We start from the raw sequence: 27540 nt of genomic DNA, 5'->3' as shown, positions 1-27540 counted from the left end.
TACAGACGGAACCCTCTGCCCACTGTGACCTCTGGATGCTTTCTATAGTCCCAGGCTCCAATGATCAGCTGTAAAGTGTCTGTAATGAAGCTTTATTGATGATCCTTGTTTCCATGACAGCAGAAAATTTTAATAATCCAAATTGCAAACAAAAAAAAAACGTGCCTGTACACCAGTGGCAACTAAGAATCTGATAATATTCCTAATGACATAACTGTTTCTGAGGACCCTCTCAGAAAAAAGAGTGATTTACCTATAGGTATTGAAAGAGTTTATCATTAGTAACCTTATCGGAAGGCTTTCATATACAATGCTCACTACAGGAGAAAGAGCAGACCCAAGTCACAAATTGCAATATTAATTTCTCAAATAACATTTTTTTTTAAAGGTTTGTTACTCTTTAGAAATCCGTGCATAGTACTTAACCCTCTCTGCAGAATAGTATGTGATTCTATGATATTTCTAAAGTACGGAGTAGTATGCCCCCATAACTGTAAGTGGTGGTTGGTTTATTCTACAATATGAATCTATCTTGGCAAGTGTGCTAATTTTAATTTTACAATCAATAAGTTTCTCTGGGAGACAATAACTCCTGGAGCGGAAGCCCTTTACTAGTCATGAGAAGCAGATGGGAACAGAAAACTAAAAATGGTGCAACACTAAAAAAAGGGCTCAAAATGGGCACATTAAGGAGTTTTTCTTCCCTTCGCTATGCTTGTCAGGGGAATGTTTATGCAAGAGTGTACACTACCCAAGTAATAGGAATTAGTAGGTAACAATATTAAGTATCCCATGTTATAAAAACATATAACTAATATAAGAAGAAAACAAGATCATGCATGTTACGTGTAGTACGACCAATTTGTTTAGCCATTCCTTTCCAAATGATGGGGGCAGAGCTACAATACCAGACGCCTATAGAGAAGATTTGTGTTATGTAGCTGCAAGAAGCCCTGCAACCAGTATACATGCAATCTAGTATTCCACCCCGATGTTGGGAAACTGGTGAGGCACGATCTTATCCAAACTGTGTGAGATCCCCAGTCAATGAAGCTTGTACACAGCAGCCATGGTCTGGTTAATCAGAGCTAGAATAAGATGAAACAAGATACATTTCATTTAGGATTCTTTCACAAAAACATGTGCTATGCCTGGGTGCAGCACGCGTTCGGCGGAGGGATGAGTGCTCCTCTGCTCCGCTCACCACTGGGATGCCTGGTGCCTGGCCGTACTTAGGGGAAAATATAGAGCATGCTCTATCCTATTCCCGGCGACAGTATGGAGTCTGTAGGGTTTGCCCATGAAAGAAAATTCTCAAATTTTAGTCCCCTAGTGATGTTTGCACAATAAAGATCATGTTTAACTCCTTACTTTACAATTTTATTCAATCTTTTAGCTCCCAGTGATGGTCAGTGCAATATTCCATATTGTGGGCAGCATTAGCTGAGCAGACACTTCATGATTCCTCTGTGCTGTGAGATCCTGTGTGATGACAATGTGCTTATATTATCAGGGTAAGGGGTTTATCTACACTTTTCTTTAGCTTCTGAATTCTCTACTAGTATCTGACACAGAAAAAGAGAGGAGTGATCAGAGTCATGAGATGCAATATAAGACACACTGAAACACTCAGCTCTGCTACGTTCTCTAATCAATAAGACGAACATTGCTATGTCACCTATAAAACACATACAGTCAGCTCTGATATGCCTCCCCTAGAAAAACAGCAGAATGTACATTCTGCTGGATTTCTTACCGATTTTTGGATGTATTTTTCTTGACTTGAAAAGTGAGTTAGCCAACTAGGCAACCTTTTTCTGTCTTGTTCAGATTTAGGATATGCCTCCCCTAGGATAAAACCTTATCTTGACTGTAGTTAACTCTGCACGCTGCTTGTCGGCAGGAAGTGCCTGTGTATGAGCTGGTCTTGTAGTGCAGAGGGAGGAGCAGGAGGCAGAGAGCACTGCAGTGTGCAGAGAGGAGAAGCTATTCATGAGAAGAATCCAACCATAGTCAGAATATCCAGGGAAAACCAAATTTTAAACAACAGGACTGATAGGGTCAGGTTGGAATTATATCTGTGAAATGCTGTATTTTTTATAACACAATTAGACAATGGGGCAGATTTACTTACCCGGTCCATTCGCAATCCAGTGGCGGGTTCGGGTCTTTTGATTCACTAAGGTAGTGTGTGCACGATGTCCAACAGGTGTCGCTTCTGCGCTGAAGTCCGTTGGAGTTCACCAAGCTATCCTGGGTGCAGGTAAGTGCGCGTCGAGCGACACATTTTAAAAAAAAATTTAAAATTCTGCGGGTTTTTCCCAATCCGTCGGGTTTTTTCGACGGCCACGCCCCTCAATTTCCGTTGCGTGCATGCTGGCGCCGACGCGCCACAATCCAATCGCGTGCGCCAAAAATCCGGGGCAATTCCGGGCAAATCGGTAATTTTCGGGAAACCCAACGAAAAAACTCGATTCAAGCCCTTAGTAAATGACCCCCAATGTGTTATTTTGTTATCCTGAGTATATTTAAGAATCTTGTCTTCGTGAGAATACCCCTTTAAAGTGTTATAGTGTACTTAAACTTGCTATACAGATAACTTTTCATGATGTTGGTCGCTGCTGGTGGACATCAGCGGGGTAGGGAGACACTTCATGCCAATGTCCATTGGTAATTTTTTGGTTGAGCCACAAATCAGGGCTGGCCTTGGTCTATACCGCATCACCACAATGTGAACAATAGAGGTCTGAGCGCTATCAGTTTGTGTGGTAAGCTCATGACCAGAATGAAAAAAAAAGGAAATGAAACGGTTGTGTGCATGATGCGCAAGTGTGTACATAAGATGTGAAACTATTTCTGACTTTCGTACGACTTGTATTATTCTTCTTTCACACCATCAAAGATCATTCTACTTTCACACCAGGAAAACCAAAAAAAATCTGTTTGCTAACACTCACTGACTTATAGACAGAATATAGGATCTCGTATGGAGTTGTACTGCTGTAAACTCACTGCTGCACTATTGTCTTGTTGTCATTGTTTATTGAAAAATATGAAATAAAACTTTGTCATTTTGTGTGTTATACCAATATTATGAACATCTTACCTTTTTGTGATAAATACTGGAAATCCCTTTTTCTAAATCAGGCAATTTACACAGAGAGCCACGGATCTGGCTGAGAACACTGCTATCAGATGAAAGGATCTCAGACACCGCATCAAGCCGAGTATTAATTTCACTAGGAGAAAAGAATATTATGCAATTACTGAAAATACAATAACATGGGTCCTGCAAATTAAACCACTTCCACACTAATGTGTGAAAACGGCCATATGCAACACATGGCGTTGCGGTACAAGTTGCATATGTTCCTATTCCTTTCAAAGGGCAATACGTCTATCCATTCTGATGGGCGAATTGCCCTCCGTACCGTACATCTCCTTCTCAGGTGCCAGGCAAGTACACGTCAGTGTGAAAGTAGCCTAAATCTTAAAGGAAATCTACCATCGGGAACCTACTTCTGAAGTTGTTCTCCCTCCCTGCAGCATCTCCAAAATGTTTTAGAAAAATCCTGTAGTCGGCCTTTGCTACAATAAACTTTTTTACACTTTTTTTTTTTACAAATTCATTGCAGGGGCTACTGGGGCGTGGAGTAGTCTCTGAGAGCTCCAGGGGCAAAGGTATGAACACTGCATCAATGAAGAATACCTACAGTGAGGCATGTATCTCAATCACCAGTCTCCACTTTACTCACAGACAGGTACAGAGGTATGGCTATTCTCACCATCTTATACCACTAACAAATATCCACCAATGAAATACACATTGACAATGAAAAATGAAACCTATTATACACACACACAAATACACACAGTGTACATATTGTATCCCCCTATAAATGCATATTATTTAATTGGTGACGGGATATTCGTTACATGGCGAGCATAGCCATACTTATACTTACCTGTCCGATGCGACGCGTAGAGGGGAGACCGAGGATCAGGGCAACTATAGGTTTTTATCATTGATGCTTGAATCAATACGTTTTCCCAGTTTTTGGTGGCAAAATGAGGTGCCTCCCCCTAAACTTGGATCAGCTTAAAATCCAGTACATACAGCATGTTGTTCTTGTTATAAAATGTAATAAAATAAAATTCACACACTGTATATACATAACAATTCATGTCTCCAACAAATCCTACCATTCTCCCAATCGCATATGCTTCTTGAGAGCGTCATTTAACTGAAACACAACTGTCTGTCCAATTCTTTTTAAATAATCCTCAAAATGAAAAAGTCATCCAACACAATGTGACCTGATCTTTGTATCCTGTTCTAGGCAAGGTGATAAATTATTCCTCCAAGCATTCAACTTCTATTTATGGTGTAATTACAGAGATTACTAATCAGCGGAGCGTGTGAGGTAAGAAAAAAAAACTAAATACACACAAATGGAATAACTACAGAAAATTACATTATTTTATAGTATTATTGCCTACAGATTTTCAGCCTGAACTGAACCTAATCATCTGATACAGTCATTGGCACCCAATTTATGAACTGTCTTACCAATCTGGCCATACATAAAGGTGCAATCTCGAGGGTGCGTTCACGCGTAGGGTCATCACACGTTTTCAGACACATCACAAAAGGAGATTTACCCAATTACATTGCTGTTAACATTGCGTTCACAAAAGCATACATTAACGCAATGTAAAGGCGTGTGTTAACATACATTAACAAATCTTAACATCCGTCACAGGAGAGGAATAGGTGAGGTCTCGGTTGAACTTCACCGATATACCTGTCCTGTTACATGCAGCTGTGATAAAAAAAAAAACTATATATATATATAAATAAATAATCACCTTGAATCAACAAATGGTTGAGTCACCCATTGTCTGAGCTTCCTTTTTCCAAAGGGAGTTTTTGTGTGATCCAGAACCCATATCAAGCTGCCCTTTGTTTTCTGATCAGTCTGAAATTTTGGTTGAAAAAAAAAAAATTAAAAAAAAAAAAAATCAGCAAAAAAAAATTTATTTAAAATCAATAAATTAGAACTACAGTATGTACATCTGCGCCTTTCTGTTTTTGCTCCTCTTTTTAAAAAACCATGACTTCATAAGGGCATGTTTTCTGCGTACCAAATTCTACTTTCTAGTGGTGGGATTTTATTTTTAGTGCTGCGTATTGGGAAGTGGGGAAAAATTCCAAATGAAAAAAGCTTTTGCGCCATTTTTTGTGGGTTCTGTAATTAACTGTGCTCTCCACATGACAAACCCCCTTTATTCTTTGGGTCTGCGCGATTACAGGGATACCAAATTTCCATAAGTTTTAAAAAAAGTAAAACCTTTTTGAAAAAAAAAATTGAGTGAGGTTTAATTTTTTTTTTTAAAGCATCTGATGAAGTTTAATTGATTATTTGTGAAATCTTTTGATCAATTTTTAGGAATTACAAAAACTCTTCCCACACAAGGACAGAGCTCACAGCCTGGTGAGCTGACTTCAATGGGGGAGGGAGGAGATGTACAGAAGCACAAAGGTGGGGGCTGAGAGCTGAGGAGTGAGTGTGCAGCACAGACAACAAATGTATTTTTTTTTTAAATGCAGCCAAACCAAAGCAATGTTGAAAGGTGAGGAAGTATTCCAGCACTCGCAAAATCTTCTAAAATCATAGCATTTTATTCTTCACATTAAAAACGTGCAGCCATATCTTGTGTGACCACCGATACACGATCTACGCGTTTCGGACTAAATTGTTAAGTCCTTAGTCATGATCTACGTGAGACCACCAAACACACTTCTTAAAAGGAACATGGTCAGGTGAAACGGCGCACGAGTAATTAACACATGCGCATAGAATTCCAACAGAGAAACAGAATAGCATATGACAATCAATGTACAGAGGAGTTGAAACATCTACTCATGTATGATTTTGTAAGCTAGACAGACAAAAATTACATATGTATGACGGTAATAGATATATATTAAACTTGAAAGATTACACATATTAACGTGACCATAGAAATCTCAAACCGCATAGATTAGATGCCTGTTCACACTACATGATTGTGAGGGAATGAACAACACAAAAGAAAAAAGAATGATGACCTAATACAGATACATAGTATCCGCTTTATTATTTAAACCCAATGGTACCCTCGTATTCAGATTAAGGATCCAGAACATTTCGCGACTGCGTAATTTTTGTATTCTATTGCCTCCTCTGACCCTTTCAATACCTGTGACTACCAGAGAAGAAAAATCTCCTTTATGTATGTTATAAAAATGTTTTGACAAATTGGATATGTTCTTATCTGTGTGTTTGGATCCATCTGTTATGTGTTCGGCTAGTCTTCTTTTGAGAGGGCGTACAGTGCTGCCAATGTATTGTACATTGCATATAGTGCAGCAAGCTTGATAGACAACAAACTTCGTGTTGCAGTTTATAAACGATTTTATGCAATCCTGGGACTCAGAACAGGATTCTATCAGGGTGCAAGGGAAGTTAAAACACACAATTATATTGCAATGCAAATGCACAATAAAGGCAGACACACATCTTTGCACTGCAGCTGTAATGGACTTCTGCAACCTGTCTTTAGTGAATATGAAGTCCATGGTGACAGGTTCCCCTTTAACATACACTGTACATGTCTTTGTCAGTGGTCAAACTTACAGAGATCAAATAATTATTTCCTTCATTGTATTTCAGACTATTGTATTAGAAAAATCTGTACGAATTGAAGATATAACTTGCTGAGGTTTGAGATGTCCAACCTAGTTCCCGATGCGCTCTGCCCAAGTATGCTCATCGGCATATCAGTCACGATCAGACACTTACCTGATTTTGTAAGATTTCCAGGTTTCTTAGCGTCGTCCCATTCAAATTAAAGCACTCCACTGCGCTGGACATCGGCATGAAGTGGCTAGAAACCAATAAAAACAACAAAAGTTGTTTTTGTTGATACAACTTTGGAGTACATGGAACTTACAAAAATTACATTTCCTCAATCTTGGTATATTCTGCCATGTACGATAAATAAGGTCTATATTATTACGGAGAAAACAAGTATAGATTGTTTGATAAAGTATTTTCTGTGTCACCAAATTCCAAAACCCATAGGGGCTCATCAGCGGACCGCATTTTCGGCAGGTTTCCCGACGATTTCCGTGTTGTGCCGCATTTAGCAGGTGTTTTTGGCGCATGCGATCGGATTTAGGCGCAATTGCGCCGACTTTCATGTAACGCAAATCGGGGGCGTGGCCGTTGGACTACGCGCAGGATTTAAAATTCTAATTGTGTTGCAAGACACGCACTTACAAGCACCGGGAAGAAGATGGTGAACTCCGGCGGACCTCAGCAGGGAAGCGACAGATGCAGGATCTTGGGCGCACGATGTTGGTGAATCGCACTGGACTTAATCTTCGTCGGACCGTCCGCGACAGTACCGGGTAAGTAAATGTGCCCCATAATAATTCGATTGTTGTGTCGAAATGACAGGGTTTGTTTTTGTTGGATTTGGTTGCATTTTACTTGGTAGATTTTGAGCCTTGATACTGGAAATGCGTAGGATGTTGCCAAGTGAATATTGCTTTAAAGTCTGTATGAGATAAAGTGTAACCTAGTGGGTTACTTATGGAAACTGCTTATTTAGAATAATATAATTTAAAAAATAGGAAAATGTTTATTTATACTTGGCTTTATATAATAAAATCAGATCGAAGTCCCAGGGAGTTCTGCCCACTGCGTCTTGTGCTACGCTTTACTAACCAGGTAAAAGGATCAACTTGTCTGGACGCAGAGCTTATCGGTCTTCTGCTCCAGTAATGACTGGTTTATGCGAGAAGCCGTAGTGGTTCTTATACCTTATTTCTAGCTGGGCTTTCAGAACTGGGATCCGTAAATGAGTATTCATTGCAGTACTAAGCATACAGAAAGATGACTAGAAGTGTAGGCAAAGGGTGTAAGGGAAGGTGGGAGCTTAGCATGGGGAGGGGTGTCAACCCGGACCAAAACCAGACATACAATAAATAGAACATGGGGGAAGTCAGCACTGACCACTTGTCTTACAACCCATCTTACAATACAGAGTATTCACACAAAAATAGGCATTACAAACGATTATATGGGCTGTCACTCAAGCACTGGGAGGCGTGGTTGTGGAGGAGTCATGAATAAGAGAGACTGCAGCTTCAGGGAAGACGCTGATGGGACTCACCTCAGGTCATGTGCATACAGCTTTAGGAACTGAATGTTTCAGTTTACAGGCATGGAGAGGGACAATATGAGGCAATGCTTTCTAAAGGCAGTTTCTGAAAATATATTTAATTTTTGAGGGGTTAATTTAATTCCCTTTAGATAATGGGGCAAATTTACTTACATGTCGCGATCCCCGAATTCGGACGGTCTGACGAAGATGAAGTCCAGCGTGATTCACGTAGCTCGTGTGTTCCTGCATCCGTCGCTTCCCCGGTCAGGTCCACAGGAGTTCACCTTCTTTCCGATGCTTGTAAGTGCGTTTCTTCCGACACAATTTGAAATGTTAAATCCCGCGTGTAGTCCGAATCCGTTGGGTTGTCCGACGGCCCGCTTCCCCGATTTGTGTTGCGTGCAAAACAGCGCGGATGCGCCAAAATCCGATCGCATGCGCCAAAAACCCCTGTTAAATGCAACGCAAATCGGAAATGCGCTCCGCGGACCCTTTGTAAATGGGCCCCAATGTGTTCTAATACAAATCTGGGCCATTATTCTTTGGAGCAGGGATAGGGATATACATATTATATAGAGAGAGAGAGAGATTTTTTTTAAAGAAACTTTTCAATAAACAATTGGTCCATATGTCATAATTTATGGTGCAATAGAGGGGTTTTCAATTTTCTCATTTACCTATATCAGACATGGACCACTATAAATTAGCACCCGCCACTGTGTTTAAGCACACTGCAGTATCTAAAAGGTTAAAAGTCTAGAAGTGAAGATAAATCCAATTTTGGCTTTTAAAGTAGGATGTCAAGCGCCCATGAGAAAGCAGGTTTTTTTCAGGGCCCTCGACAGGGCTTTATACAGTAACACACAGCCCCGGCATATGGAGCTATACACGTCTCTCTCTGTGCCCTGTCCATGAAACCTAATGAATGGAACAAATAGTCACCATGTTGCTCTGTAAATTAAATTCCCTGTGCAGAGGAGGATGTGAAAATTGATTTAAAAAAAAAACCTGGCAGGGCAGCTCATCTTGTTCTTCAGGGAAGGAAATATCCTAGCGACACCTTGTTAGTTCTAGTTCACAGGCAGGTACAGGTACATCATAGTAGCCACACAGAGTAATAACTAGATCCAAGAAGCTTCGTGCATCTCTGCAAGTAGGAGTGTAAAAGGTTGTATACCCCGACAATCTCAGTGACTCTACAGATACAGAACTAACCTTGGATTCTGAAGTATCTTTTCCAGGCAAAATTCCTTTAAATACATGATAAGTGCTGCCAAAGAACAAATCACCGTCTTGTCGAGTTTTAAGATTTGCATTAATCTTTGCGAACTTGCAGATACATCTGGGTTAGGAAATTTGAGATAATTGAGAACAGTTAATAATGGAAGTAAATGATCTTTTCAAACAGCATATACAATCCATGGTAAGGGAAACATCAAGCATTTATCATACAGAAATATAACATAGCCATATACAGGGTTAATCTTAGTTCTTGGTCCATAGGAAAGGTTATTAAAGGTAGTCCACCACCTCCACCATGCCTTATAATCTGCTAACAGGATGTTGTAGAGAAATGCATTGATTTCCAACATACGGTACCTTTATTATTTCTGTCCATTATTTCTAAGATAGCCCTAGTTAAGTTTGTATGCTAATTTGCCAGCTAGTGCACCCTGCGTGTATCAGCAACCAGAACTACCTGCCTAAACCACTTTGCTTTTTTTCTAATCTTACCTCTCGCTTCTCAAAAAGACAAATCTCTATTATAGGGTAGTTGCCAGGAGGCACCAGGAGAGCTCCATGTTTTAAGCACACATTCTGGGTGCACCAACTGCCTCATTAGCATATGGATTCAAATGGGAATTTTACAGAAATAATTTTAAAATATTTCTTTAGATTTTAATTGTGAATTTCATGCTGCCAGTAGATTAGGATGCTTAGTAATAGTCTCTTTTTAACAGGCAATAGTCTGAGGTAGTAGAACAAAACTCCTTTTGTTGTGTATTGGCTGTCAGGTAGCACTGGGGATACATGAAAGCTGGTGGTCCGCACCCACCCTACCTCTCTGTTTTGAGTGTGTTGAAAGCCTGCATCATGGAGCAGCATCTAATATCATTCCCTGGATCGAGAAGGGTATGACAATGTATAAGTAGTCTAATTAGGAATGAGGTCCTGGAAACAATTTTCCAAGATTAAACAAAACAGTGAGGAAATAAAGCTGCTAGTCACACATTTTTGTTAAGGTTCTCGTTTTTATCATTGGGGACCAGTGCAAACTGTCGCTGCAACTTTTAGTTTGAATTTATTCATTCTCTGGTCTTTGTTCTACAAAGCATTAAATAAATAATACATCAAGATCCTTCTTCTGCACATCTTACGGTGGCATCAAAAAGTTATAGCTACAGCACAATGAAAGCTGTGTAACTTAAAGGTGCTATCCATGAAAAAAACCTTTTTATGCAAAAATAAAACTGGGGAAAAAAAAAACACCACACACTATCCCACAAATAATACTTGCCTACTGAAACCAGTACAGCTACTGCAGGAGGATTTCCCATCTTGTTCTGCTGCGGCCGAATGTGTACACAAAAGTCCATTACTGCTTCAGCTGTCACTTTCCACTCATTGATTGGCCAGTGATTGCAGAAGACCCATACAAATGAACAGGACCTCAGTCCCAGAAAAAGGCATCAGATGTGAACCCTCTACACACTGCACAAATGCCATGTGAAGTGTTATATAACGCCACGAATGACACATGGCATACTATTTCTTCCTGTTACCCTCTTTTCCCGTTTTTTTTAAAATACAGTATATACTCAAGTATAAGCCGACCTGAGTATTTTACCACCAAAAACTGGGAAAACCTATTGACTCGAGTATAAGCTGAGGGTGGGAAATGCATTGGTCACCGTCCCCCCCCCCCCCAGTATATAGCCAGCCAGTTCCCAGTAGTATACAGCCAGCCTGCCCCCTGTAGTATACAGCCAGCCTGCCCCCTGTAGTATGCAGCCAGCCTGCCCCCTGTAGTATACAGCCAGCCTGCCCCCTGTAGTATGCAGCCAGCCTGCCCCCTGTAGTATGCAGCCAGCCTGCCCCCTGTAGTATGCAGCCAGCCTGCCCCCTGTAGTATGCAGCCAGCCTGCCCCCTGTAGTATGCAGCCAGCCTGACCCCTGTAGTATGCAGCCAGCCTGACCCCTGTAGTATGCAGCCAGCCTGACCCCTGTAGTATGCAGCCAGCCTGACCCCTGTAGTATGCAGCCAGCCTGACCCCTGTAGTATGCAGCCAGCCTGACCCCTGTAGTATGCAGCCAGCCTGACCCCTGTAGTATGCAGCCAGCCTGCCCCCTGTAGTATGCAGCCAGCCTGCCCCCTGTAGTATGCAGCCAGCCTGCCCCCTGTAGTATACAGCCAGCCTGCCCAGCACTTAAAAGAAAAAAAGCTCAGCGCGGCTAACCGATGTTGGCGAAGCTCCTCTTCTGTCTTCCCCGCGGCTCCTCTTCTTTCTTCGGCTTCTGTAACAGCCGACAGAGACGCGGCCATGTGCTCTGCCGGCAGGCGCGTACTATGATGCAGCCGCTGATGACGTCATAGTATGCCGGCTGTATATAGTATATGCTAGCTGTTACAGAAGACCGAAGAAAGAAGAGGAGCTGCGGGAAGACAGAAGAGGGGCCACGCTGACACCAGGGAGCCACCGGAGGGCGAGTATATAAGGGTTTTTTTTTTAATTGCCTCGTGTATAAGCCGAGGTGAGGTTTTTCAGCACATTTTGTGTGCTGAAAAACTCGGCTTATACACGAGTGTATACAGTATTTGAAAAAATTAAGACTTACATGTAGATTAAATTGAACTCCTACCCCCCTCCCTTTAAAAAAAAAAAAAAAGACCCCAAAGGTCCTGGGAAACAGTAAATCTGGCTTAACCATTTTATATGAATTTACTTCCCACCAAATTGACCTGCGAGTCACTTCACTACCCGTCATGGCAGCCTCCCCTAAGGCCATGCTCATAATCCTGTACCTTTCAGAAACTGCACATCTGGCATTAATCATCTGTGGAAGTGGAAGTCATTCCTCCAAGTGCCAAGTCTGCTTTATAAGCTCGTGATACTACATTTAGTGGTTACACGGCCTATATGCAGTTCAGTCCCATTCAGGTAAATTTCCAAAATTAACAATAGAGCAATGAACACTGCAGGCTCTTTACACCGCCGACTCTTGGGGTAAATGGTTATTGGGCCCTTATTGATGATCAATATCTGATCTATTATAGTTCTGGACATTGATATTATGGATATTATATACCAGAAAACACCTTGGAGACTACAGCTCTGCTTGTATAGATCCAGAACCGTAGGGGCTTACTCCATGGAAAACATTAAAAACACATGTTTATGCCGGCTCTGTATTCCTCTAGAAACGTAGGACATGCAATTCAAAATCTACCCTAAAAGGTCTGCCAGCATATGTTGATGTGGATTTCACTCATTGGGGAACAAGTATCTTATTTTTTCTTTGGTGTATAATTGAGACATTTGGAAAGTCTTTTTTCGCACAAAAAAAATCTCTGCAAGCCGTACTCACATAAAAATTCTTCCCATTTATTTTCAAACTTCAGTAAAATAAGTGATTTATACATCCCCACTGTCTATTAGTTCAACGTCCATGGTCACGTATTAGGAGTATAGCGGTCCGCTGTCCATGGGGTTACACGAGAGAACAGGTGTGAACTGCAACGTTTCGGAGGTGGCGTCTCCTTGCTCAGGCATGCGCAGCACAGGCACAGGTACGTATTTATAGCAACCTCAAATCATCCTGGCTCACAACTCTTAATTAATCAAATACTATACCTCGTCAAACTGCCCAGACTATCTACAAAACATCAAACCTATCGCGTCATAAAATTTTTTTTAAATTACATTGCTCATTCAAACCATGGGGAAAGAGGGTGTGCAATTCTGTGATCCAATATACTTCTCTCTGAAGGAGTTTCCACTCTATTTTAACCCTTTCTGTCCCTTCTATTTGTTCCAAAACAAGCCACCAAGGTCTTTTTTTGCACCTTGTGTATAATCATGTCTTTTTTTTTTTGTGATACAGGTTTAGTTTTTCCTATGCTGGCACTTGCAACTTTTGGCTTTTTTAAAAAACTTTTTGTTACAAATGTCTCAAATCCACATGGACACAAACCACGTGAGGCGGTTATGTACACTACTACATTACTGTAATTTTTTTGTTTTGAGGCCGTGATCTGTACTCTAGTCACATCCCAGGGAGATGACGACATATGAGTGTGCGGTCACGCATGGCGTTTGAGATGAGTTTTTGAATGCGTTTAACATTTTACCATGTAGCCATGTATTTGGTTGTTTCGAATGCGTTTATCCTTATGGTCTGAAACACCCGTGTTAACATTTTTACAGCTGCTTACACTTCCAGCAACAAAGAAAAAACACTTCCTAAAAAGCCATGGTAACGCATGGCAACATGTAAAATGCATGCGTTTCTGCAATGCATTTAAGAACGCATCTAAAACGGCACGTGGCCTTTACAAGTAACCAATACATTTAAATTCAACTGTGAATGCAAAAAAAAAATTATAAATGAAAAAAACTGCCCAAACTTTCAATGCCCAGCGTACAATAGAGAAAAAAAATGATACATAAGTGAAAAGTCACAAGGTGTACTTGAGAAACAACAGCAAAGTCGCTGTGAAAAGTCTCCAAAAAAAACCACACACACACAAAGTCGCAAAAAAATAATTAAAAAAAAGTCACAAAAACGAAAGAAAAAAACAAAACAAAACAGAAATAAAGATACGGTACATGCCCCAGCTGAATTCTGCTTTTAGGATTAGTCAGCCAGGATAAAATATACATCAGCATGTAATATGGCTGGTGTGAAAGGGTAGTGAGACCTAACACACCATTCCCTCTCCACCCTCCCCATGTTGGGTGTCCAGTGCTCCAATACTCCAAGTTCTCCAAGAGTAGAACAAAGAAAAATACAGAACCCCCGCAACAATGGTACCAATATTGCCTAAAAGACCCAATTGACTATAATAGGGCTATTATACATGATGGAAAAGTCTTCTCTGCAGGACAGTAACTAGTATTGAATTTTATACATATCGATGTGTACAATGATAGATATATGCTCGGCATTCAGCCTATTGTAAATGGATTGCTTGATGTGTAGACCCAGAGCAACTTTTAAAAAAAGACAAAAAAAAATAATAATAATATCCCAATAATTAAACATAAATGTGTACTTTGTATACACATAGCCCTAAAGAACCTCCTAAAAAAAAAGTTTCGGCTTTGGTAAAAGACATGTTATTCTCCCTAGAGAGTCTGAAGAACGGAAGATAAAATTATTTTCACACTATTTTTTTTTTTTATATTTAACAAAACATGACAATAGAAGGTAATAGAAGATGCCATTATAATAAATATCTGTCATTCATCAAATACAGCACAGTCAATATCAGTGCAACATGTTATTGATCCAACAACACAGAAAAACAAGAAGTATGACAATGTGAGGCAATTAAGAGGTACGGGGGGGGGGGGGCAATGACAATGTACTATTCACTGAGCAATCAACACATCCGGATACATGCAGTTTACTTACTATCATGAGAATTGAAGAGGATCTTTCACCACTTTCTTTAACTTTAACTCTTTGGATTCTGGCCGATTCCTTCTGTCAGATGGGCGGAGCCAGGTTGTCAGCCCAGGACCACTCCTCTGACAGTTACTAGACTACTTAGCATATTGGTAGTGAAAATACTGCTACTGTCAGATGATTGGCTCCATCCATCTGACGGGAACAAAGCAAAGGTAATGGCATCATTACTCAGAAACAATGAGGACTGTAGAGAAAATTCCAACCATTCAGTAGAACAATTAAAGGATAAAAAGAGTTGGGGTTTGTGAAAGTAGTGTAGGGTCCTTTTATAAGGAAATCTAACATCAAGATCGAGCATGATAAACCAGGGACAAATACTGTAGATCCAGGCACTGTGATTGATAATCATCTTATATTTGTTATCGATGGCCTCCTTCCTTCTTCAATCAACTTTTAAAATTATGATAAAGAGCTTGAAAGGCTCCCGGGGACATTACCAGAGCCCCTCTGTGCTACAGATTCACAGTCTGTAACAATGTGCAAGGGAGAAGGTGGGATGGGGAGACTGTAACAGCCCATGAAGCCAGTACACAGAGATTTACACCAGATTTACTAAGAGGTTCTGACCTCTTAATAATTCAGGCACAGCACACGTGCATCAGAATTGTGATATAACAGCTATAACCAACACAGCCTGCCCACCTTTTATAGTGGCTTGTGGGGAGTAAGTGTCTGAAAAAGTAGCAAAATCTGTGGTGCGCTGTCCACGCTATGTCACTGATGAGGGACTCTTACAAACAGAGACCTGATTGAAGACACAGCTTGAGGATAGTACAACCTCTTTATCATTTTTATACCATCTGGGGTCAATAGTAAAAAGTTATGAAAACAGATAATCCCTTTAAGGCCAGAGATGCTCATCAAATAGCTCACCAGTTGAAGGTAAATGTAACATACAAACATTAAATCTAAATATATAAAAATATTAATATGCAAGAATGTGAGACTGGAGACAGGGATCATTCTCTTTGCTATATACAGTATTTACCAGAAGTTAGTTCATGGTCTCCAGAGAAAGATGTCTGTTTTCCTTTGCTGATATGCTGGCACATGTTAAATCAAAGAATATTAAATATTCATGTCCAGAAACAAAATATGTACAGAAATAAGAGCTATAATGTATAATAAATGTATTATGTCTTCGTAAAAGTATGCATGAGAATTGTTAACTTTCAGGAAGATGTAAGCCTACGTTATAGGATTTGTATGATCAGAAGAGAAATGCACTTGCTGATATCAGTGACATAAAAACCGAGGTCTGATTCCTCTATAACACAAATCAACTGAAATAGCAAAGCTAACAATGGAGGGTCCCCCTTACACACAAGTAAAAACCATATATACAGCATAAGAGTTGTACTGTTCAGTGCCCTTATACAGACGGTCCCCTACTTAAGGACACCAGACTTACAGACGACCCCTAGTTACAAACGGACCTCTGGTAATTGGGTTATTTACTGTACTTTAGGCCGAGGCTACAATAAACAGCTATAACAGTTATTAAATGTGTCTGTAATTAAGCTTTATTGCTAATCCTGGTTCTTATGACAATCCAACATTTTTAAAATCCAATTGTAACAGACAAAAAAAATGTGTCTGGAGTTACAATTATAACATATACCTTTCCAAATAACACACAAATTAAACTTAAAGTGTAACCGTCATTCTGAACAAAAAAAAAACTAAAATACATAATTCTGCTCCAGGTGTCCCTGGGAATCATTCCTCAAAATATTTTGCCTCTCGGTCCTCATTTAGTACCCTTTTGCCCATAACAACCAGGGTTTCCAGCTCTCAAAAAAAACTACAATCAGCAAGATAGAGGGGCGGAGCCTGCCTCCTGTGACCCTCATCACAGGTGCCTGCTGCTGACCAATGACACCAGAGCTATCTATCTATCTCATATCTATCAATCAATCTATCTATCTAATATCTATCTATCAATCTAATATCTATGTATCCATCTCTCGTGTATCTATATATACACATATATCTATATATATCTTCTATTTATCTCCTATGTATCTATCTAACAGTCCAGCACAGCACATGAGGGCACAACTTGCAGAGTGTCTCCTGCCACTTCCTTGTGTGAGGTGATGGGGGAAGGGGGCTGCAGTTTCTGTCTGTGTGGATTATGTGTTTATACACAAGTGTAGGGAAAGCTGAGGAGAGATAAGTGTAGGTGCTTGGTTATTACATTAGTGAGGGCTTCTCCCTGCACATGACTTCTGCAGCACTGAGCCATGAGGTAATCAGCTGTGAGCAGGGAGACATAAGGTAATCAGCTGTGAGCAGGGAGGGGGATGGGGGCGTGTCTCTACTTCCATAGTCTCAGCTTTTTTATGAAGACGGAATGTCCATTGTAACAGACATATGAGAGATCACTGCCATCTAGGGGAAGTCTGCAAAATACAAGAGGAAGGAGCAAGATTTTAAGCCCCAATTGCAAAAGGGCTTAAAATTACCTGCCCTACAACATCAAAAGGTTTTTGAAATGACGGTTACACTTTAAGAACAAACTAACAGAATCTATCTTGTACATAACCCGGGGACTGCCTGTATACAGGATAAGTGTAGTAGTTCTGTGCAGTGCCCCTATAAGCATGATACGAGTAGTAGTACTGAGTTGTCTTTATACATACAGGATAATTAGTAGTCACATTAAGAGCTGTACATACATACATACATACATACATACATACATACAGGATAAAGGCTCATTCAGACAAACTTAATCGGGACCCTAATATCGGTCCCCATTAACGGTGCAGTGAGGACACATTGGGGCATATGTATCATAAATCTGGCTTTGTCGGTCTGTTTTTGGGACTTTTCTTGGCTTTTCTGGTCAGATGTTCCATATCTTTGTGGGGATTTTTCAATGACACATATGACGTCTGGGCTTCAAAAAGTCTCCAAAAGTCGTAATCAGTTCAAAGCTAATTTTTTACACCCGGTCGGGGCAGCCATACATTAGATTAAAATTTGCGACTTTTTTTTAAAAAGTCCAAGTTTCACATTTGGATTCAGGTGACAACTTAGGGAACAATTAAACCACATTGGCAAATTTAAAAAAATCTAAACTAAAAACATAATATGACAAGTAAAGCAAGTTTCTTTTCCCGACAATAAGGGTCATGTTTGTAATATCTTACACCATACATACAGTAGTAAAGCAGTGCGTGAAAGGGTACAGAAAATTTAGGATACGTTACCTTCATCTTTCCCATAAAAATCACTGATGAGCTGAAAAGCCTGACTGTACTCAAAATGATCGCTGATCCTCTTTTCAATTCTTATCCGGTCATCATCTCGTAGGCTAATGAAAAAAGTAAAAAAAATCAAAAAAGGAGAAAAGCAATGTCATATACAACTCACTGCCATTACCAACATTTCTAATTTAGAGTTCCTTCAAGGAACTCAGCAGCAGTAGGGTAATTAGGAAAAGCAGGGCCCCATAGCGGACTTCTGAATGGGACCCCAATTACCCCTTAAATAATATACATACAGTATATACACAAACCATATATACATACATACAGTCCCATATACACCCATGCATCATATACACAGAATATACACATCACTAATACACACATAGAGCATATTCACAACCAATACCCCAGGTGCTGGGGCCCCTGGCACTATGGGCCCCATAGCGGTTGCTATGGCTGCTACCTCTGTAGTTACGCCCTTGCTCAGCAGACAAGCTACTCATGAAAACATTGTGGTCAAAATATAATTGATCCTCATGGTCACATTAAAAAACCAAGATATTGAAACAGTTACATGTTTGTGGGAGTACACTTTATACCCCAATATCCTACTTCCTCCATTCAGATGTTCTATTTATTTCCAAAATAGTTTTTTTGAATTGGAGGTGCACTTGCGCCTCTTGTAATGTGCAATACTGCATTGTTCAGTCTGTGATACTGTTCTGCTCATCACCTCCACTTAGAGTTTCTCTTTACTTTTATGCCCATTTGTTGCCTCTCTATTCCAGTGCTAATAATGTACTACTCATCCCTGTGGTTTAGGGAGAGCAATGAAAGGGTAACCACATTAGCTTCATCTGCTTTCCACACTAACCCCCTATCAAATCTGTATTTAATGTTGTATAAAACATTGGAGCACAAGTGGGGATGGCAGGTCAGCATCTAGCGGCCGCCTGCAGAGTAAACACGCCCCAGGGTCACCATTTCTTCTGTAGCCGAATTGTTTTATATAACAGGTTATTCTCCCCATGAACCTGAAGCTCTAGTTTTTCATTAACACAGAGAACATCCAGCGTGCACATCACTACGGCCTGGAACGTGGTTAACAACATCTGGCACTGATGTTAGGGCTCGCAGGACACTCATGTCTTAGTTTCAGGTTTGAACAGACGTCACCAGTGTTACTTGAGAAATACACAGAGACGATAATCAATATCACCTCATAGAGGAGGAATGGCGGCATAATCACCGGTCAGAGATCACAAGGCTGGGAACATTACATCCAGTAAATATGGCCAATAAGGGAGAAGAAAATGCCTACAATGCTTCTATACGGAGAGTGCAGCCAAGTGTGTGTAACCGGAGCACTACATGTCACATAGGAAGCAAATACAATACACAGAAAGTGCAAATTAACAACGATAATAAAAACCTTAATTTATAAAGAGCCAACATATCACCAGAAACTGTACATACGAATCATGACTAATAATGAAAGTTTGAGTATGGTTATAAATATGTTGGATTAAAGGAATGTAGAACATGTCCACGGAGCCATGCCAAGGTGGGAAAGGGAAAACAAAAAACAAATCTAGAGTGATCACTCCACCAGTACGGGTCACTCCTGTACTTCCAGTTTTCAGTACTCTGCCTTGGTTAGTCAAAGGACCCGTCTCAGCCATTTGTAGCTTCCTCGGATCAGGGGACAACAAAAAAAGAGAAGTTCACTGGACTTGGATCCTTGACCTCCAGTAACTTCAAGATAGATGCTTGCCCAAAAACTGGAGATACCTGAGAGATGCTGGAACCAAACGGTATAGTAGTAATAATAATAATAATCTTTATTTATACTGTGCTATCATATTCCAGAGCACCTCACAAATCATAGGGAACAATAGAAGTGAGGGCCCTGCTAGTAAGAGCTTACAGTCTATGAGGTGTAGCCCCAATAATGGTGGAACCAATCATCTTGGGCAAATTGGTGGTTGTCCATGCAGGCAGAAATAATGTCACGAAGGAAGACACATGCTAAAAGGGGTAAAACATAGGACTCGGAAGATCAGGGAAAGGCGGGGGAGTACTAAAGTAATTATCAACGTCATGACCACATTTTTTAAAACTATTTTTTTTTCCAGTTTCCCATTTACACATACCAAGAGCCTTCATTTTTTAAATTTTTCTGTTTTTGTTAATGTTAACAGCAAACCCAATTTTTCAATTGTTCAATAAGAAAAACCATTTTTCTTACCTATATTGTTTATGCACCACAGCTACCCTAGACTTTTATTTTTGTGCAAATTTTTTTGGGGAAAAAAAAAGTTTTGATGCCTTTTAAAAAAAAAAAAAAAAGTATTTACAGTATTTTTCCTGTATTTGTGTATATAAAAGGTAACAGAATATTTTATGTTACACTTTTTATTTCTATTTAGAACTATTTGTTTGTGTGTGTAGGGGTTTGTTTTTTTTGGAGCTTTATAATTCAGGCAGACCTTGTAACCACCATTAGGTCCCTCAGCTGCCTTGTGACACCACTTACACCTGCAATCACATTTTCAGGATGCCAGTGTCTTACCCCTTAGATGTTGTGGTCCACTGCATCTAAGAGGTAAACTGTCCAAGTTCACAGTTTGTTTGACCCTCGGCCCTCAGATAGAGAACAGGAGCTCGGGCACATCACACTGTTCTCCATCCCATTTCTAATAGACAGAGAGGAGGAGGGAAATGTAAAATAGAATAAAAACTTGTGGTTGGGCTCAAGTGAGCGGAAAGCTCTAAGATTTGTCTCAGATAGTGTGATAAGGGACCTGATGCTACAGCGAGGGAACAGAGTATCTAACATGCAGGTTCCGTCTGGATACATGGGTGGGCCTGAAGAGGTTATTCTGACTATACAGGGGCCCAACAAGGAGAACAGTAACACTCATATGTTACTTGACCCTGACACTTAGGAGAAATACCAAAGGAATGGCACAACACAAACTGAAGAAAATATTCTCAAACATTAATGTTTCATGAGTAATGCCAGTTTTTACAAAAACAGAAATGCCAAGAGAGGAGGCACGTTCTCTTTAAAGTGCAAGATCAGCTTTAAGGAACATTTAACAGATTGTTTATGGGATAATGTACCCAGTACTGTAAATTATATATTATTATTAGAAGACACTGAGGAGTCCTGGAATCATATAAAAGCACAAGGCCACGTTTTATTGCCTTCATTATTTCAATAGTCTGCGTTTTTCAGCAGAGCAGCATTCACAATTCTGCTGGGTGTTATTCGAAGCAGTAAACAAGCCTGTCAGATATATTCTTAGTACAGAGGGAGTAGTTTTTTTTTTTTCTACATAACATTACTGAACAAGGCTAGGTATAAAGGCGACTCTAACCAAAATATATCACAGTCGTTAGATCCAGATACACTTAGCCAGAAGAGAGACTTCAGCTGTGACTGTAGAATTGTACATTCTGCTCAAGACGTTCTTACTCACCAAGGGCTAAAAGTAATCATGAAAATGATGATCAGCTGGAGCAAGCTAAAAGAAAAACTCTTTATTTTTATCCATTGATCAAAGATGTATTTCAGCCACAGTAAGGTATTATCTTTCCACAGCACAGATCCTCATAACCATAAGAACTAGTGTCACGACTCCTCTTCAGCAGTCCCAGCTGCATGCGCAATGTGTAGCTGAAGCCTTGTAGAGACATGACTCCTATCCAGCAGTCCCAGCTGCATGCGCCATGTGTAGCTGAAGCCTTGTAGAGACATGACTCCTCTCCAGGAGTCCCAGCTGCATGCGCCATGTGTAGCTGAGCCCTTGTAGAGACAGGACTCCTATTCAGCAGTCCCAGCTGCATGTGCCATGTGTAGCTGAGCCCTTGTAGAGACATGACTCCTCTCCAGCAGTCCCAGCTGCATGCGCCATGTGTAGCTGAGCCCTTGTAGAGACATGACTCCTCTCCAGCAGTCCCAGCTGCATGCGCCATGTGTAGCTGAGCCCTTGTAGAGACATGACTCCTCTCCAGCAGTCCCAGCTGCATGCGCCATGTGTAGCTGAGCCCTTGTAGAGACATGACTCCTCTTCAGCAGTCCCAGCTGCATGCGCCATGTGTAGCTGAGCCCTTGTAGAGACATGACTCCTCTCCAGGAGTCCCAGCTGCATGCGCCATGTGTAGCTGAGCCCTTGTAGAGACATGACTCCTATCCAGCAGTCCCAGCTGCATGCGCCATGTGTAGCTGAAGCCTTGTAGAGACATGACTCCTCTCCAGCAGAAAAAGAAACTATGAAGATTTAACAATAGATGGGGCACAAGGTTTCCAGGTTTGGGGTCCAAAATGATAAGCTGCAACCACATAAACGATGACAGGATCCCTTTAAATTTTATTTGAAAGAAAATGGTAGACAAGTAGACAACTATTTGAAAAAGAGTAAGCTTTAAACTCTCTGCAAAAGGCAAAAATAAAAGAGTTCAATATCAAAAATAAAAAGGAAACGGTAGCACAGCAGGAAACCAACCTAAATAATGGCTGGCAAAGCTGGAGCCTTCCTGTACAAAGCCACCCAATGAAATCTGCAGGATGCAAAAAGTTCATAAATTCTCTGTGAAAAGTTTAGAAGAAAACTAATCCAAGTTGGTTAGAGGTTGAAGTTTGGGAGTTTTACAATATTTGCAGTTTTGTTCTGCTCTGCTTTAAAGAAGACCACTCACCCTAAAAAAAAAAAAAAAACGCACTAGATGCTGTTTACCAAAATAAGCAGCTCCTAGCAGTAGCCCAGTAATAGCAGTATTAGAACCCTCCGATAAAGCTAGCAGACACTGCAGCACCATAGCCTCAGAACACCGCACCAAGCTCACAGCGGTCCGACGTATTCATGAGGGGGGCGGTACTGCCACATGAAGCCCAGCAGTCACCGCCGGTCTATGGTTTGGGAGGGGTGGTCGGGGGAAGAAGCAGCGCTCCGGGCCGTCCCCTCATGAATATACCGGACCGCTGTAAGCTCTATAGGTACTCCGGTGTCTGCTAGCTTTATCAGAGTGTTCCGATAAAGCTAACAGTTTAAACTTCTAAAAATGGGGTAACACTAGGAGCTGCTTTCTTTGGGGTGACAGGTCTCTTTAAATGATAACAATTTTTACTTCCTTTTTTCCTTGACATGTGAGACATTACCATACTGAAAACCTATGTACCAGGATGAAGGATTGTAAACAAAGCACACTTCCATGCTAATGAGTGCCCCCTCTGGCACCCGCTCTTCTTTTAGCTTCTTACTTTCTTGGGCTTTGGGCTCCATAGCTGTTAACTGAGTCTGGTTCATTTGCATATTTTTTCCATGTCTTGTTTTATTATGAGGTTCACCACCGGGAATAGTTGTTTTTATATTTTGAAACAGCTGACATTTTTGAACACCATGTTAAGGTAAACCTAGCTGTCATTTCCACTTGCTTATTTTCCTAAAAGCACTGTAACAGAGAATACATTTTTGGATGGTGCCGGCATCGTGGACCGCACCTAAAGCTTCGAGGCTGAGGAATTTCAGGAACCCACTATGGTGACGTTAGCGCGCAACAACAGGGAAACTCTCCAATGAAGAGACTATATGATCTGGGAACCGTGATATGTTATGATTTATACGCTACTCCTTTTCTACTTTTATCCTACTTTTCTATATAGATTTGTCATACCAAACTTGCGCAGTGCTGGTTTGCCCTGGGCAATAGCATGAGCATGTCTTGCATCAGCAGTGGTCTGATTCATTTCCTTGTAACCGTGCACATGTGCAATAATTTAATAAATTTTAAACACACAATTGACGCACTATAAAGAGGATATCTTAAATCCTCCCCTAACAACCATACCTAACAGGTTTATGATTTTACTTCTTTATTAATTTTATATACGTGTTCTAGGCAAATGGGGGCAATTCAAATTTTTACTGGCAGGTGTCAGCTGTGTAATACCGCTGACACCCGCCATTTATGAAGAGGGTTCAGCTTGTGACTCCTCTCCATACAGCCCATACTGCTGACAAAGTATATAGTCGATCAGCAGTAAGGTGGTGGTTAAAAATACAATGTACTTAAAAACATTTTCTTAATTGACATAACGGGGGCTCAACAATGGACAGAGAGATGACTAATGGTCATTTAAATGAACTGCCCGCCATCTAGTCTGTTCTGACCTTGCTCCTAAATGGTGTTAGGACTAGAGTTATGTGGAGGGGGTGCGGCCACCAGTGGAGTGGGCCGTTGCGGAGCGTTCCTGCTTTTCACTCGCTATAGCCCGAGAACCTTCACTGCTAAATGTTTGCTGTTTTTAATGCAAAACTACGTCAGGTAGGGGCTGTAGTTTTCCCCACTGGCTGCGCCCCTAAAGGACACATAAGGAGGTCTAATCCGCATGATGTATCCGCCATGGTGGATGTCTGCGCATGGAGTGTCGGCTATATAAAATTTTCCGCACAGTATATAGAAATCAAGAATCAGTACTAACTAAAATTTAGTCTAAAATTTTAGTCTAAAAAATTTAGACTACAACAGGTAAACAAGTTATCTTGCGGTACGTTTATACGTGCAGCACGAGAGGAGAATCTTTTGATCTGCGTCTGGCATGAAAGTTGTTTCATAACAAGATTTATCTCAAGACACTTTAAAGCTGAAAAGTCAAACTTTAGAATCTGTTGCCATGCACCGTTACTCTCAAAGACATGACAGTGACGGCGGAGCGCAGCCTATATTTTTACTTCAGCAAGTTAATTATACTACATCCCACATTTGGGATCTCCGTAGACACCCACCTCACAAGCGCAGAAAGCAATCTTCCCACAAAAGATTCAAGAAAAAGTACAAAGACAGGAAAAATAGCAAAACACAATGTAAAGTCTTTAGCGTATAGTAATAATCTGATAAAACAAAAGACTCCTACATATTTGGTAATTACATAGGAGTAAACATGGTGATGCATTGATAACATGAAATATCACAAGCAAAGGTTAACCCCTACGGGACTCAGCCTCTTTTGGCCTTAAGGACGCGGCCCCATTTTTCAAATCTGCCCTGTGCCACTAGAAGTGCTTATAGCTTTGGGACGCTATGAGATATCCAGGGGATTTTGAGATTGTTTTCTCGTGACACATTGTACTTCAAATTAGTTTAAAAATTTGGATGAAATCTTTTGTGTTTAGTTATGAAAAAAAACAAAATTTTGAAAAAATTTGGAAAAATTCTTTATTTTCAACGTTCTAAATTCTCTACTTACATTTCCCAAATGTCTGCTTTATGTTGGATGTTTTTTTAAGATTCCACATATTTTACTAGAATGTTATGAGGCTCAGAATTTAGGTATGATTTTTCACATTTTTTGTAAACTCACCAAAACCTGTATTTAGATGGACCTGCTCAACTTCTAATTGACACTGAGAGGCCTAAATAATAGTGAGACTCGTAAATTACCCCATTATGAAAACTACACCCCTCAATGTATGAAAAACCACTTTTAAGAAGTTTGTTAACCCTTTAGGTGTTTTATAAGGGGTTAAAACAAAATGGAGGTGCAGTCTACAAATGGTAATATTTTTTCACAATACACCCATTTTGGGTGGAAAATTAAACATTTACAATGGATTAAATTAAAAAAGGCTCCACAAAGTTTGATACCCAATTCCTCCTGAGTACACCGATACCCCATATGTGCTGGTAACCTGCTATATGGGCGCACGGCCGGGCATAGAAGGGAAGGAGGCGCCATCCAGATCAGATTTGCTATGTCACATTGTACAGGCTATAATTTTTTTTCTTTTTTTAATGTGGACCTATAGGGGCTTATTTCTTTTGCCACATGAAATGCACTTTTCTGGTACGTAATTTGGGGGAATCTATAGGCTAATTGGTGAGATTTTATTAACTCTTTGTTGGTGGAGGAAATGAAAATTATCACTTTTCAGGAAGATTTTTATGGGGTTTTTTTTTGCTGTTTACCATACCATAAAAATAGTATATTATTTTTATTCTATGGGTCGCCACGATTACAAAAAGACCTCATTTATATAGATTTTTTTTTTTTTCCCATTTTTACTGCATAAAAAGTAATTTGGCAAAAATGTTGTTAATTTTAGCATCACCGTCTTTCATATGCATAACTTTTTTATTTTTCGCCTCACAAATCTGTTTAAGGGCTTATTTTTTGCAAGAAGGATTGTTCTTTTTAGTGGTCTTATTTTAGAGTGCATAACATTTTTTTAAATCCCTTTTTAGAGCATTTTTATAGGGTATTAATTGAAAATGATCTTTTTTCTGGAGCATTTTTTTGTTTTGTTTTTTACGGGGTTCACTTTGCGGATCTAATAACGATTCTGTTTTATTATGCAGATTGTTACGGACGCAGGGATACCAAATATGTGGGGGTTTTGTGTATTTTATTCAATTGTACTGAATAAAAACCAATTTGGAGAAAATCTTGTTCATTTTAGCATCACCATCTTTTCATATGCATAACTTTTTTATTTTTCGGCTGACAAATCTAGTTAGGGGCTTATTTTTTGCGAGAAGAGTTGTTCTTTTTAGTGGGCTTATTTTGGAGTGCATAACATTTTTTAAATTACTTTTTAGAGCATTTTTTTATAGGGTATTAATTTAAAATGATCTTTTTTCGGAACGTTTTTGGGTTTTCTTTTCTACGGCGTGTACCGTGCGGGTCCAGTAACGATTCTGTTTTATTATACAGATTGTTACGGACGCGGCAATACCAAATATGCGGGGTTTTTTGTGTTTTTTATACTTTATTGAGTGTTTTTATGGGAAAGTGACATTTTAGGGGCTTATATTTTTATGTATTTATTTTTTATTTATTATAATGTGTAGTGTTAAGTGTTTTTGCATATTTTTACTTATACATACTTGAACTTGAACCAGTGATGCTCTGATCACTGGTTTAAGTTCAATACACTGCTCTACAATACTATTTTATTGTAGAGCAGTGTAAACTGTCTGAGCAAGCTTGCGCATGCTCAGACAGTTTGCAGTCAGACCCGGAAGGGGTCTGGCTGCCATGGAGACCGGGCAGCTCTGGGGCACATGCCAGTCCTCGGAGCGGGGGATCCGATCCACAGCGCAAACACCCTTTCACGGCGCGGTCATGTTTCACGGCTCCAATCGCTGGTGTTAGCGCAGGCTGTCAGCTGTACTAGACAGCTGACAGCCGCTGCTTCTGGTATCGGCTCCGTTCGTGAGCCGGTGCCAGAAGCAGGGCGTTATAGAACGTCCCCGTGCGCTAAGCATCTAGCCCCGGGGACGTACTATAACGTCCTGGTGCGCCTAGGGGTTAAAATGATGCTTATGGATCAGAAGGGCTCTTGGGAGTGTTACTAAAGCCCCTCCTTTTTAAGGCTGTTACATTGTGCAGGAGTTCTAAGACTGCCTGAGC

The 27540-nt window shown here is 40.3% G+C and overlaps 1 protein-coding gene across 1 annotated transcript in view; it reads right to left on the bottom strand.

The window, feature by feature from the left end:
- MSH3 (mutS homolog 3) overlaps positions 1-27540 on the bottom strand; it is a 79547-nt gene that overhangs the window by 34461 nt on the left and 17546 nt on the right. Inside the window, exons 9-13 of the mRNA XM_072139127.1 lie at positions 18126-18229; positions 9430-9556; positions 6846-6930; positions 4870-4979; positions 3107-3239 (exon numbers count right to left, since the gene is read on the bottom strand). Of these exons, the coding sequence (XP_071995228.1) occupies positions 3107-3239; positions 4870-4979; positions 6846-6930; positions 9430-9556; positions 18126-18229 (559 nt within the window). The remainder of the gene's footprint in view (positions 1-3106; positions 3240-4869; positions 4980-6845; positions 6931-9429; positions 9557-18125; positions 18230-27540) is intronic.

The sequence above is a fragment of the Engystomops pustulosus genome, chromosome 1 (assembly GCF_040894005.1).
Source record: "Engystomops pustulosus chromosome 1, aEngPut4.maternal, whole genome shotgun sequence".
NCBI classification, from domain to species: domain Eukaryota; kingdom Metazoa; phylum Chordata; class Amphibia; order Anura; family Leptodactylidae; genus Engystomops; species Engystomops pustulosus.
This window is presented reverse-complemented; position numbering and strand designations above follow the sequence as displayed.